Source organism: Mirounga angustirostris, unplaced genomic scaffold (genome assembly GCF_029215605.1).
Source record: "Mirounga angustirostris isolate CCGP_5_RB_7025 unplaced genomic scaffold, mMirAng1.0.hap1 SCAF_5, whole genome shotgun sequence".
Lineage (NCBI taxonomy): Eukaryota > Metazoa > Chordata > Mammalia > Carnivora > Phocidae > Mirounga > Mirounga angustirostris.
Genome location: NW_026991713.1, coordinates 100,994,821 through 101,008,819, shown reverse-complemented (window position 1 = coordinate 101,008,819; position 13,999 = coordinate 100,994,821). Strand labels below are relative to the sequence as shown.

At 41.1% G+C, this 13,999-nt stretch overlaps 2 protein-coding genes across 9 annotated transcripts in view; one reads left to right on the top strand and one right to left on the bottom strand.

The window, feature by feature from the left end:
- The window catches only part of RAD52 (RAD52 homolog, DNA repair protein), a 69,969-nt gene extending 66,636 nt beyond the window's left edge, over window positions 1–3,333 (top strand). Inside the window, exon 28 of the mRNA XM_064591730.1 lies at window positions 425–3,333. Within this exon, the coding sequence (XP_064447800.1) occupies window positions 425–486 (62 nt within the window). The 3' untranslated portion in view covers window positions 487–3,333. The remainder of the gene's footprint in view (window positions 1–424) is intronic.
- WNK1 (WNK lysine deficient protein kinase 1) overlaps window positions 1,705–13,999 on the bottom strand; it is a 143,551-nt gene continuing 131,256 nt past the window's right edge. For all 8 annotated transcript variants that reach the window (XM_045874090.3, XM_045874096.3, XM_064591727.1 and 5 more), the window contains 4 exons: window positions 13,389–13,591; window positions 11,812–12,006; window positions 5,169–5,356; window positions 1,705–4,722 (listed from right to left, as the gene is read on the bottom strand). In XM_045874090.3, the coding sequence (XP_045730046.1) occupies window positions 4,405–4,722; window positions 5,169–5,356; window positions 11,812–12,006; window positions 13,389–13,591 (904 nt within the window). In that variant the 3' untranslated portion in view covers window positions 1,705–4,404. The remainder of the gene's footprint in view (window positions 4,723–5,168; window positions 5,357–11,811; window positions 12,007–13,388; window positions 13,592–13,999) is intronic.

Here is a 13,999-nt window from a genome sequence, read left to right as displayed (position 1 = left end):
TGAAAGGAGAACTTGGGTTTAATTCTCTGCATTTTAAAGGAAGCATGACATTCCATTTGAAGAAGTTGGGTGCTATCATGCCAGAGGAACAGCAGTCCAAGAAAACAACTGGTTTATGAGCCACAGCTTTTCCTTTGAGGTCCTGACTAGAGGTGTAGCCCCTAGTAACCCTTTACAGTAGTAGGAAGTTTAACCACGAAATGAATGAAGAGCTTTTCCTTATTAAATCAGGCCCATCGTGTTTGGTTATTGCAGCTGGATCTAGCGTTAACAGAAGGATCTGCCCTCATAACAATTTTCGTTCTTGGCTTTTTAGTTTAAGTTAGGATTGTTAACAAACACAGTTCAGAAATTATTAGCTGTCAGTTTATTCCTTATTTGAAAAATCACAGCAGCCACATTTAAATTATTTTTTCTCCCATAGGAAACTGTGGTATCTATGGGAAGAACCAGGACTTGAAGAAAAGGAAATTGGATCCATCCTAATGGAGGCTCAGGTCACATCCTTGGACTTTGTCACAAAGGGACTTTCAAAAACTACTTTTAGGTCATAAAACTGTTCATCATTCCCAGGGAATGAGCTTTATTTCCAAGGATTTACCTTGCTTCGTTCTGAACTTTACCAGAGGATTTGACTATTGGAGCCTTGTGTAGGTAAAGCTGAGCAGTCAGAAAACAAGCGCTTTAAAAAAGCTTGTCATACACTGCAGCGGGGAGGCTCTGAGATTAAATACCTTTTCTTTGGCTCTTAACGTTCTTCACTATTTATTCCTAAGCTACTATGTTAGTATGTATAGAAATTTTAGGAATCCCCAGTGCCTACCTGCCTTCAAGCAATATTATTACTAAGCACCAGCTTTTACAGCTGCCTATGTGAAATTATTGTAATATCTGCCTTTCACCTTGGCGCTCGGTGTTTAATGTTGTCCACACCATATTGTGTATCCTTCCGAAAACAAAAGCTACAGTGTTTTTTAACTACCTTGCATCAATACAGGCTGCGATCTTCATCTATGATAATCTCGCGTTTATAGGTTTATGGTGTCACAATCCTGCAGTTTTTTACCTAATCAAGGAAATGATCTAAGACCGAAGAAAAGGCATTTTAAGAAAGTAAAATAAATTTTCCTTTGTAACAAAAAATAAAAGTGGGTGTACTTCTCCATTTCAGATGTGAGATATAACCCATCTTAACATAAATGGGTTTTTTTCATAGTTTCAAATGTTTCATAATCTGCCCCCCCACCCCCATAATGAGTTTGCAGGTTCTTTTTAAGATGCATCTTGGGCTGTGCCTTTTATCTCATCTTCAAGCTGTGGCTTTTATTAATTTTTAGATCACAGATCCATTTGTGGGAAACTATGAACCCAAGGCAAGGAACTCTTAAAGTACAGGAAGGCAGCCAGACATTTCTATTCCTATGGAAGATGAAGAGGCTCTAGCTTACCCTGATTTCCCCTTTATCTCACCTCTCATTACATGGATTTGGTCATATGTTCATCTTTTGGTTTTGATATCCTTACCATTTTTTTTCCAGAAAAAAAAAATCTCTCCCTTGTCTGAAGCATAATCTTAGTTTAGTTCAGAACTGCTGCTTTAAAAAAGTTCCCGGAATCAGGAATCCAGTTATAAATTGCACACAACTGAAAACTGAGCTAATGAGATCATGAAAAAGGAATTTGCTGGAAATGAAACCCCACAGCTCAAAAGCAAGTTTGGTTTATTTGAATGGTTTCATTAAATAAGTCTACAAAGGTAACAAACTGAAGCACAAAGCGCAATCTTACAAGAAGCGCAACACCCAGAGTTAGTGCAAAATGTACAATTAACGGCTGCTGAGAAACCCCCAAGGTTTGAATTCCGTTTATTTGCTTTTTTAAACAGTGTACATTGTTAAATAATGTAAGGAAAACATTTATAATTCAGAAAGATTTTTGTAATGTGGAAAAAGATACTCAAAGTGTACTATTAACACAAAAATAATTTAAACAGTTCAGTAGCACTAGTTCATTCCTCTAGGCTTCAGTTACTTCATCCACAGGAGGGGGAAAAAAAAATCAACAGTAAATAAAACCAGTTCTTACTTTTTGTGTGTAAGTGATCTCAAAATAAAACCAAAGTAACAAAAAATTATGTGCTGCATTTGGTTCCCTCGTTCCTCTAGTAGAAAGTATGGTTTCATTCATCTTAGGTGGTCTGTTTCTCATTTACTTGGCACCTTCGTTGTTCTATCCTTACTCTTACCATCTCCCCAAGAATCTTAAGCAGAGAATAAATAAGTAAACAACTTTGAAGCAGGGCTTGGAACCCCTGTCCTTTTCATTTCTACTTTCCTAAACCTTCAGCTTTCACTTGCATCTTTGGGACCTAGGCTAACTTACTAAAGAAAACAGGGCCCATGAAGGAACAACAGGATAGGACAGCCAACCAGGCTCCCCGTATTGTGGTGATTCCTGGGATGTGCTGTTGAGGTGGGTAAGAGATTGGAAATGTGTCAATTTCCCAACTCAAGAGTCAAGAGAAGAAGCACCCAAAAAATTAGAGGAGTCCTAGCTTCTTTCCCCATCTTCGGAGATAACAGAGATCCCAAACATAGCCAATTAGGAGAGTATTTCCTGAAAGCTCTGAAAATAATAGAACTGCCCATTACAACTAGGCATAGCACTATATAATACTGATTGGTTGCAGTTATTACTTAAGGGGAGTATTTGTTTATATGAGAATGTGAGAATATCAGTTGCAATTCTAGAAATAGAGGTGGCACAACAGATTTATGATCCTGCAACCATTTGGACATCACATAGGAAACGAGTAGGAATAAGCCACTCTTTCTTACAATGCTTAATTCAGATGTGGGTCCACTTTCCACAAAATACAGTACCCTAAGCTGAGAAATGCATGATACATTTGCAACAAGAGGAAAGCAATCCAAAGTTTTTCTTAGAGCATCTTTCTCCATCTGTAACTTTTCACTATCAACATTTCCCAACTTAAAAACTAGCCCCCACCCCCTTCCCTTTATATTTAGCCATTTCCACTAGGTCTTGTCTGTCAAGCCTGGCTTAAGTAAGGCTCATGGCACCCTGTGGGCCAGGCAGCACACATCTTCCTGACAAGTCTGTTCTCCCGTTCTTAGTCTTTCTTTTTCTTTCATTTATCACACACCACCCTTATGCTTTTAAATTGCTCAGTTTTGTTACCACACCCCTCCTTACTGTTCTTGAAACAGAACTTTCTGCTTTCAACCACTGATGTCAACTTAACTTCTCACCCTGCTCATCTTACACCTGCTCTAGACAAAATTGAATGACTTAAAAAAAAAAAAAAAACAACTCAGTTTCCCTTTGGCATAATCCTCTGCTGGGGTCACATGGACCTAATATCCTTCCATATGCCCTCTGCTGATCTGGGGTCTGATGAGAAGTTGGTGCTAATGGCAGAAGCAGTAGAAGTCCAAGGCACTAAAATATCCAGCAAGCAATACTGGGAGAACAGAAGTATTCAAGTACAGTAATTTATACAATCTTACATTCACATTTATTTATCTACTACAATGGAAATACAAAGGAAAAAGCTAAAGTGTCTCAATAAGTAAAGGACAGAGCTTGCTTTTTTTTTCCAACTTTTTAAACCTTTCATATTTTATTCTTAAAACTACTGTTGTCCAACAACATTTATATATCACAGTGTTTCCACATCAAAACTGATGGCAAAGTTACATGTCCGCAGGGGACTTAATTTTTTTTTTTCCTAATTGCTAATGCTGCAGTCAAAGCTGCTAATATCATTTGCTTAAAGCACTAATGACCTATCATAAGAAAGGGTTGAAACCTCAGTCCCCTGGTGTTTTTCACTGGGTTCTAAAGCAAAAAAAAAAAAAGAAAAAAGAAACAAAGAAAAAAAAAAGGGAGGGGGGAACAGGGTAGAAGAGAGCCCAAAAGTTTTTCTGTTTTGTTTTTTTGTGTTTTTTTTTGTCTTGTGGTTTAGATTCTTGAGGGAATAAGGGATTTGGGGTGGGTACCAAAATTAAGAGCTCCACCCATCTGAAATAAAGATGGGGTTTGGTTTTCCACTGAGCTCTCTCGTAGCTTTCTGATACATGATTCTCTTTTCTAGCCCTCACTATTGGGTGTAGAGAAACAGGAAAGCATGGTCTGAAGCCGCCCCATCACAAGAAAGCTGCTCTTTCCTTCTCGTTCCACTCCAGTAAATGGTGAAGGGGGAGGGAGATTCTCAACTCTGAGGGCTCTAAGCGGTATTAAAAACATTCCTTTCTGGCAAGAAATAACCAGTTAAATGCAGCACTAGTAGTTAGTATATAGGCTACTTTCCCGTCCCCCCCCCCGCCCCCTTCAGCATTCCATCTCCTGCCCCCAAATCTACTCCAGTTAATGTCTCTAGGTCTAAGTGGTCCGCAGGTTGGAACCTGGGGGGTTGCTGATGGATTTCTGCAAATTGCTGATGTTGAAATTCTGTAAGGAGGCAGTTCCCACAGGCTGGAACTGGCCAAGCGGCTGTGGTGCTGGGCCACCTGTCCCACTCCACTGAGTGCCAAAGGGGGGAGCTGGAAAACCGTACTGCTGTGGGGGGCACATAGACTTGGTGAAATGACCTAGAGAGGTAGCTGATGCTGCAGAGATGGGGGCAGAACCACCCAGATTTGAGGTCATGGAGATGCACAGCTGACCAGGTGCAGAGAACTTCCTTGCCATTCCAGGGCCCTGAAAACAAAACAACTACATGTCAAGTTTGGTGTGGGTATAACCCAGAGGTGAAATGGGTGGTACTGAAATCTAATTCTAGAACTGGGGCTGTTCGAGCCTTACAGGGTATAGTAAAACCAAAACCAAACCTTTCATAATTATTGGCTCTTTACACTTGCCAAGTAAGGGTGCGCTTGGAAGTGGGCAGAGTCATGTACATGTGTATATACGTGTATGCAATTCAGGGCATTAAGAGAAAAGGGGAGAAAAAACTGAGTTGACAGGGAGCTAGGGATTCAAAGACAAATAAAAGGGTAACTGGGTGTTAAAATTTATGAGCTGCTACAGAAGGCTACAGCATGAAAGGCTAAGCACTAGCTAGGTAGTTGATACCACCTCTGCTTCAGATGTGTGCTCAGCGATACTCTGCTAGATTAGGAAAATGACAAAAAGGGAAGACTTGCCTCATAATTCATGTGTCCTTTGCTTCCTCTCCTGCTGGAAAGATTCATGGCATCTCGGGCCCAATTGTCTACCAGCTTGTGCAGGTCATCTGTGAACGTGCCCTTCCTGCTGGACGTCATGGCAGGAGGCTGAGCTTGGGCGGCTTGGCTGTTCACTGCTCCCCCAACGGTGTTTGTGCTACTGGTCCCTAGAATTAGAGGAAGCACCAGAATACAACCATTATAAGAAGCTTGGGTTAGAACGTCAGGAAGAGGGAAAACTTCACAGGATGATGAATGGCAAGCCACTGAATGAGGAGAGGATAAGCTGGGAACGCATGCGAGAGGGGAAGGGTCCAAGGGTTTGTTTAGCCACATGTTCTGGCATAACATAACAGGGTAATGAAAACAGACTCTCTTCAGGAGTTGTGGCGGATGAGGCTAAATAACTCCGGATGATAGTAGGCACAAACAGGCAGGGACCTCTTTCAGCCCATTCACATGGTATCTTAGAGTACTGAAACTTTTTAGTACCCTATTCCCAGCACCACACTGATGAGGGAGGTGCGCTAAGGTCAATGAGGCTCTAGAATGCTGCAGAATGCAGGGCAAAAGAAGAGGATTTCTTGAGCCCTGAGGCAGGGTTAAAAGCAGGAGTTAAAGGAATGCAAAGGTAGATTGCTTGGCCCAGGAAAAGATGGGGTTCCCAAACCATGTGGATGCTATGCCACAGTCTTCAGCCATTCTTTAACAGAAAGAGGCGAGCGAGAGGAGATAGCATGCTCTGTTCAAAAACCTTTTTCACCTGGACTCATACACACAAATTCATAAATATAAACTCGGGAGGAATGCTTTGACCTCTCCCAATTGCCTATGAGTTAAGAACCAAGATTACTCCTGAGGAAGGTTCTCTGTGGTGTGCCTGAATCATTCAACTCCAGGAAGACATGATTTTCCTGAAGATGACCTCAGTTTCAATTGGTTCGTGAATTCTCACCCCTCCTCTTCCTTCCCAGAAGAGCAAGCACTCGCACATGGAAGCAACAGGAACATTCAGCTGAGGTAGGAGTGCAAAGGGAAGGAGGAAGCTTTGAGGTTATGATGAAGGAATTCTATTTCTATGGTTTGATGAGAAAGGAAGAAAGGCTCTGTGTCCTGCCTGATTTCGGCTCTGCTGGAGGGCACACTGAAGATTATTCGAAGAGGCAAGTTTTAGGGAAGAGGGAAAGAAAAGTCATGATCTTGTTTTTCTTCCCTCACCCCCCACTTTCTTACCAGATCTCACATTTGCTGCAGAATAAATAAAAGCTACTAAGGTAAGTTGTGAGCCACTAGGCCTTCAGATATCCAAGTAACGCTGGGGGCTAAAAAAAAATGCATACATATTCCTGCTTTCCAGGTCCAAGCAGCACCAGAGCACAGCAGCATGCCCGAAGCAACTCTGCCATTTACAAGCCCTTGATAATCCATTGTTGTTCTCAAGTCAAGTTTAAACCCCACGGCCCTGGGAATGGCACACACAAGCATGTCTGTATTAGAGTAATAGCTAATTCTGAGGTGAAGCTGCAGAGTGAGGAAGGTCACATGCTTCTTACCACCAAGGCAAGACATGGATCTACTGCAATGTGTGTATTAGCTCACTTCTTAGTGCCCACTGGAGCCACAAGGGGATAGCTACTGCACATACAGCGTAAAGGGAAGAGTAAGTTCCCCTATGGTACAGGAAACCCAAGTGGAAAAGGATAAAAGCACAGGAACAGCCTGCCTTGAAAAGCAAGACAGACAGTGGTGGGGAAGCACAAGCAATGACGGTGGCAGTCGTGATAGTGATAAAATCTAGAAAGCAAGCATATCACATGCATGAGGACTATTTTCCTGTTTGAGTAATAACTGCTTGGTGAGCTTGATGATGAGTGAGAGAATCAAAATGAAAACCAGAAACAATCACAAGTAAGCAGAACTATTAAAAGCCAAATACTAGAAGCTCAGTAGAGGTGAACACTGCTTATTCACAAAGAGCTCATGCTCGGAGTCACACCTCTCTAGTCGCCTCTGATGCCGTGAGGCTCCTTTATAATCAAATTTAATTTTTCATTTTAATCTGTCTTACACATTACTGGATTCTGAAGTGGGGTTTATACACCATGATGGGGGGAGGGGTCAACCATACAGTTACCCTTCTCATTCTGGCTTCTGAAAACAGGCTTTCCCATTAAAGGAAATAAACACATCCCACTCTGGCCAGAAATTAACGCCTGGCAAAAGCTGACTTGACTATGAAAGCTAGGAGAATGGATAGTGCATTTAGTCCATCTTAGTAGTAAATGGTTTAAGAACACTACCTGTAATGCAGGTATTTCTGAGAATGCTACTTGCCTTCCAGAGAATATACTGAGTAACCTTGAAACCGTTCTCAGTTCTGCTGCAAAGCTCTAAGTAGTGTATGTTTCACCACCCAAAATCCATTTTTAAATTTTCTCCTGCCATAATACATTTCCCACACACCACACCACCAGATCCTAGTAACAATAACTTACTCTGAGTCACAGCTCATTGCCTAGTATCCCAAATACTAGTCAGTTTTCTGACTGACCCTCTAGGTGGCCGGTTGGGTAGTTGAACAGTCTGCACTTTAATGAGAAGCCACCAGTCTAAGAAGCCAACTCTGTAAAGTAGTGCTTCTCTCTTCACCAATCCAGCAGATGTCTCCCACTATGATGGGTGGCTATGGACTTTTCTATGTTTGGATCAGTGCCGATTTCCCAGTGGGCAGAACAGCGGCTGGCACGTTATCTCCTGACTAAAGGACTCTCTTTCCCAAAAGAGCCAGGCATCCCTGATCTCTCTATATATTATGGGCATTATCAATCCTTAATTGTCACAAAGCCAGCTCACAGGGGGTCCTCACATGAGAGCAGACTATGAGGTGATTTCTTAATCCACCAGTGGTCAGCAATTAAGCATGTTAAAAAACCTTAGAAAAAGGTGCAGAACTAGACAGATGAAAATTGGGAATGAGGACGTTGTAAAGCTTCAGGGTTCCAAGAACTCATGGATAACCGGCTTTGCAATCAAGGACCAAAAGTAAGAGAAAGAAAAGATAATTACTACAGAGCTGGTTGCAAGGACAGACTTTTTTCACCATCTTCCCTGAAGCACAAAGAGAGAGCAATGTGTTAAAGATAAAGAAACATCAGTGTAAAATACTTAGAATCTCCAAACAGCACACAAAGTCCCAGCAAGAGAAAGCAGAAAGAGAGACAGACTGGTGGGACCCGGGAGCCCCTGCTATAGGTAAAGTTCTATGGGACGTATCTTACTTAGCCTTAACATGGGTGTCTGATGGATGGAGGTACCTGGCTGATAGCGGAGCTTCCACACCCAATCTTTGTATCTGAGAATAATGCTCTGCACTAAGGTTCTGGGATGGGGGAGGAACTCTAGTCTCTCAGGTCTTACTGCTTGAATTTCAAATACTCAAGCAGTCTTTCCACTGACCCTGTCCCACTTTCTGTTTCTCCTGCTGGGTTGTTAAAAAGCACTCGATTAGATGCATTAGCAATTCTACCCCAGTAGACTGACAGTACCACTGTTACAGTTTTGAGTCAATTTAAATTGGCTAATATATTTCCAAATCCTAGACATACACACTAACCCCTTCCCCTCCAGAAGTCTTTAAAAGTATGTGGAAAACGAGCAACTTTTGAACATAAATAAAGCATTAAGCCAAGCCGTGCTTCCAAACCATTATCTATTTTGAGAGCACAGAATAACGCATCCCCAACTAGAAAGACCCCACGTCTGTTAAGTACCTGTTTTCCCTTCCATATTTGCTTTAAATCTGCCTCTTGCAATTTGTTCACCAAGGCTTATATGATATATACTCAAGTGCCTTCAACAGATGTAGGGCCTTTCTTCTTAGACCCAAAAGGAAGTGATAAGATTTAATATTTCTAACCACTTTCATTTGATGTTACAAGTGTGCCACCACCTACCTTTAAGAGTGTGTGAGAATTTAATTAATTAATTAATCTGAAGTGTATCTCTCACATTATGTTTCCCAAAAAAGCCTTGGTTCTCTCTCTTCCCTCTTAGACATCTCAGGCTGTATAATATAGGCCTGACATATTACATCCTACTTTACAACACTTGCCTCTTACTATTAAATGTCTTTTCATCTTGCCAGCTGGACAAAGAAATTAAATGCTTATTTAAGTGTCAAAGTGCTAACATGCCTGGTCCAGCCTGGTCTAACCAGAAAAGTTATCGATCTGAGTACCCAAAAACCATACATGCTTTGGAAAGCTACCAAATTGGATAACACCTTCCATGTCTTTTGTTCAGTAGTCCTGGACTGGTGATTCGTGAGGCCCAAGGACCTCTGGACCACACTCAGAAACAGTGATGACCTTTTTGCACATGCATTTAAAAAGCACTTCAATAACCACATCAGAAGTTTGAGGCCTCAACAGAGAAGATCTTTAACCCAACTGTAACAAAGGTTTTCTACCTGAGCCTTGCTTTTGTTTTTTAAATTTTTATTTCAATATACATTTATTGACTACCTACTATGTGCCAGGTAGGCACTGGCTGATTTAGAAGGAAATGACGTGTGCTTCCCAAGTGCTGCCCGTGTTTGTGCACATGATCTCATTTGATTTGTACAACAGCCCTAGGAGACAGGCATCATCTTCATTTTACCTTTGGGGAGGACAGGTTGAGAAAGTTGGGTGATTTGCTATTGTACCTTGCTTTTAAGAAGAGAGCTAGGAGGGGCGCCTGGGTGGCTCAGTCGTTAAGCGTCTGCCTTCAGCTCAAGTCATGATCCCAGGGTCCTGGGATCGAGCCCCACATCAGGCTCCCTGCTCTGCGGGAAGCCTGCTTCTCCCTCTCCTGCTCCCCCTGCTTGTGTTCCCTCTCTGGCTGTCTCTCTCTCTGTAAAATAAAAATAAAACCTTTAAAAAAAAAAAAAAAAAAGAAGAAGAGAGCTAGGAAATCCTAGCAATCATGTTAAAAAGACCATTTTCATTGGCAGGTGCTGGGCTTTGGTCCTTAGAAGAATAAATGCTTAATGAGAGTAACTATACGGAAACCCTTTTTGAACTACCAATTTTATGGAGTTAGAGGGTGGGGGTGGGGGAGTGAAAGGATCCAATGAACAGATTCTAGCATCATTTGAACTGAGAGATGGTTAGGCTTAATTGAGAAGAAAAAAAGATTTCAACCTACTCGGAAAAAGAATAAAAAAATAGGGTGTAATTCTCCCTTACTGCCAGGATCTAAGTATATCAGTGGTCAAGATGTTCTCTGTCACTTCTAATGCCAGAGCAAGGGGCAGATGTGACTATGGACTTCAGTCTTCATTTATTCTAAATGACCCAGCAGTCTCTACAACATTACCACCTTTGCTACTCTGTCACGGATCTATGAAGAAGCACTTCTACCAGAAAGGTTTTTTTTAAGCTTATAGAAACCTATTATTATCTCTGTATCTTTTATCATAATTAACATAGAGACCCAAACTTCTGAGGGTAATAGTAATTCAGCCAAGCCACCGAGTAGATGATATACAAAGAGACAAATGAAAATGGACTTCATGAAACATCAGATCCAAGCAGCAGAAAAACAAGGACGAGGAAGGAGTAAAGGTGTTACACACAAAGAGCCAAGCAGGGCGTACTCAGAAATCGGGTCCTCCTGCCACCAGGTTTGAATGTCACCTGCTCAGATGCACAGTTAAACTTCGCACAGCCTGTGAGAGGGGGGAAAACAGGGAAAAACAGAGAGAGAAGAGACAGAACACAACTACAAGATGTTAGAAACTCGAGGCTGGAGTGGTGAAATGCGCTAAGACGGCACACAGAAGAACAAGCTTCCAGGGAAAGGCCAGATATCTAGGACAGGAAATATCAGGTCTCAATTCCCTCCCTCTGTCAAATGCTGAAGCTCCTCCCAGTGGGAATAATGCCAGCTGGTCTGCACTCCTAGCAAGCAAGTATATTCACCTTGTGAAGAGACGATCTAATCTTTGATTTCTGTGATGTTGTAGCAAAAGCCCCTAAGCGAGTTACCTATATCTTCTCCTACTCTTTTTCACCCAGATACCTAAGTCCTTCCAATTGTTGTTCTACATTGCTAGCAGCTCCCTCCTCAACAGGAAAGTTTCAAATGATCATTAGTAAATAAAACTATATTTAGGAAGTAGATTACAGATAAATAATGGAATTGTAGGGCTATTTATCTTAGTATTATACTCCCATACTTAAAAGTTTAAAAAGTCTGCACTGGCTAAGAAAATGCATTAGCGTTCAGAAACTGCTAAAACTCCTTTGATTTTGGTTCAGGAAATCTCAGTCTAGTATTAAAGTGTATGATCCAAATCCCAAATGAGTCATTAATTTGGTTAAAGTCCTCACATAAGTCACACATGCAACTTTTTGCTGTAATCCTTTGAAAAAAGCCATTTCATCTGATAAGAGCAATGAGTTCATCTAATCTAATGATTACTCAACTTCCCCTTCCAGCTCAAGATCTGTGAGGGTACAACAGACAGGCTATATTCTGGTCACCTGGTTTTCCAACTGACCTTAACAACAGTTCCTCTTCAGGCTTCTGCCACAGATATTGCAGTTTTTAGAAGACAATGGTTGCTTTGATTGCTTACCTTGACCTGGAGCAGAAAGGCTTGGTACTGAAATGGCACCATCACTGGTAAAGGCTGAATAGAGGTTGTCACTGGAGGGAGATGGCTTAAGGGGCTGTAACAGCTGATTCTGCCCAGTCTCTGGGATGCTGCCAGGAGGGTGGAGGGTCTGCTGGGGGTGCAAAACTGAAGTGGCACTCTGACCAGACAGGTTACCTGCCAAAAGATAAAGCAGCATGAGGAAACATGTACAGCTTTCCCCTTGCCCTTAATAGGCACTATTCTCATTACTCCAGTGTGTCCCACTAAGTGACTAATCACAAGTCAGAAGCTGTAACTGATCAAAGAACAAAGGCCTCCCTCACGGGAAGGTAAGTGAGGAATGACATGAGAATCAACAGGCACTAGGGCTATAGGTAGCTTTAGATAGCCTAGAAGGTTCATAAGTCTCAGCTGAGAACATTCCGTGGGTATGAGAGAATTCCATGATCGCTTTCCTAAACACTATTATAAAACACTGAGTTGGAGCACGACATCAACAGGTTTGGTGGGGGGCAGTCTCTGCTTAGTCTTTTTTCCAAGCATGTGTCAGATCAAATACAGAAGTGTTGTCAAAACTGACACAAGTGATTACAGAGTAATGCATATTTAAAATTATTTGTGGCAGGTGGCTTTTATTTCCTAGTCGTCTGCCTTGAAATTGACGAACGTGACTGTTCCCTACTAATTGGTGGAATAGAAGGCCACTCAAAAAGTATGTCAAAATTGGGATCAGAATCTAAATTAGCTGATATCCCTTATAATCACATTTCCACTACTGAATTGGTTCTAATGTGCTAGAGAAGAGGTTTGGGTTTCTGAAAGCTTCCAGGAGAATGGAAAGCTGCTAAGAAGTTTACAACTGCTTTCCAACATATTTATATTAGACCTGGAGAACAAATAGAGGTACAAACTTATTTCAGGCTTTTTCACTTTTCAACTAATTATCTGTTAACATCATAATTTCACTGAAGGGTAGACAAACTGTGTAGTTTGTTACAAGATAGTTACAAGATATTGTGATTTAACTATTTTTTTATTACAACCACTAGCAAGTTCTTTACTTCAATATAGATAAATGAAATAACTTTAATCAAGAAAATTACCACCTAAGACATATATGAAATTTACAGTCATCCTAGCGGCAATTATGAGTAATTCATTCATTGAAAGGAAAAATCTACCTAAACTTTACTAAACAAAGAACAGTGTATTTTCTTTCATTTGTCCGTGATTTTGGTGAAATGTGAGTTATAGGAGTAACCAGGTAATGCTAAATTGTTTATCTTTAAGGACAACCATAAATGGCTACCAGTAGATAGTAATATGGATCACAATGGAACAAGCCACTGTACTCATCCAGTCTACTTTCATAGACTCAACAAAAAGAGATACTATAAACAGGGAGAGTGTAAAAGTCAAGGAAGCAAGAATATTAGGAAAGTCAAACTCCTTTGAAATTTAACAAAAACAACAAATGTTCAATAGGTTACATATAGAGTTGGAGACAGAAACAAAAGCTGGGACAGCCAAGGCTGACCTGGTCCATGGCTTTTTACCTGAAAGCTGGGGGCTTTTATTCCCCAAGGAACTGCTGCGACTGGATTTGCTGCCTTTGCTTTTAGTGGGTCGCCTTCTTCTCCCTGAAAGGGGGGCAGCTGGGGGAATAATGACAGCGGGGGGAACCTTTCCCAGTTTGGTATACAAAGATTCAATTTCATGCTTCTGGCGACTCTGCAAGTCTTGAATTTCTTTAAGATGCCTATGAAAGATAACCAAACATAATTCAAAAACATTATAACCACTTTTGTTCAAATAAGATTTAATAACATATTCTTTAACCTCCATTCAAGTAATTACTTACTCATGAATTCCCCCCCACCCCAGTATACTTAACCTAATTTCTATTGCCTTGAAATTCTAGTGTGTCATCTCATATTGTTGGCCTCCATTACCCAAGCCAAATTCCAATAAGCTCCTAAACAACAACAAATAAGTTGACAATGTGTTAGGAGAAAAGGTTTCCTGACTTTGGAGGCTATACACAGGAGTACTGAATTGCTACTTTGATCCAGTTTATCAAATATGACCTATAAAACCTGCCAACATAATCTACATCCCAGTGCCATTACTGGATTCATTTGGTAGACTAGTAAATAAATTAGATTAG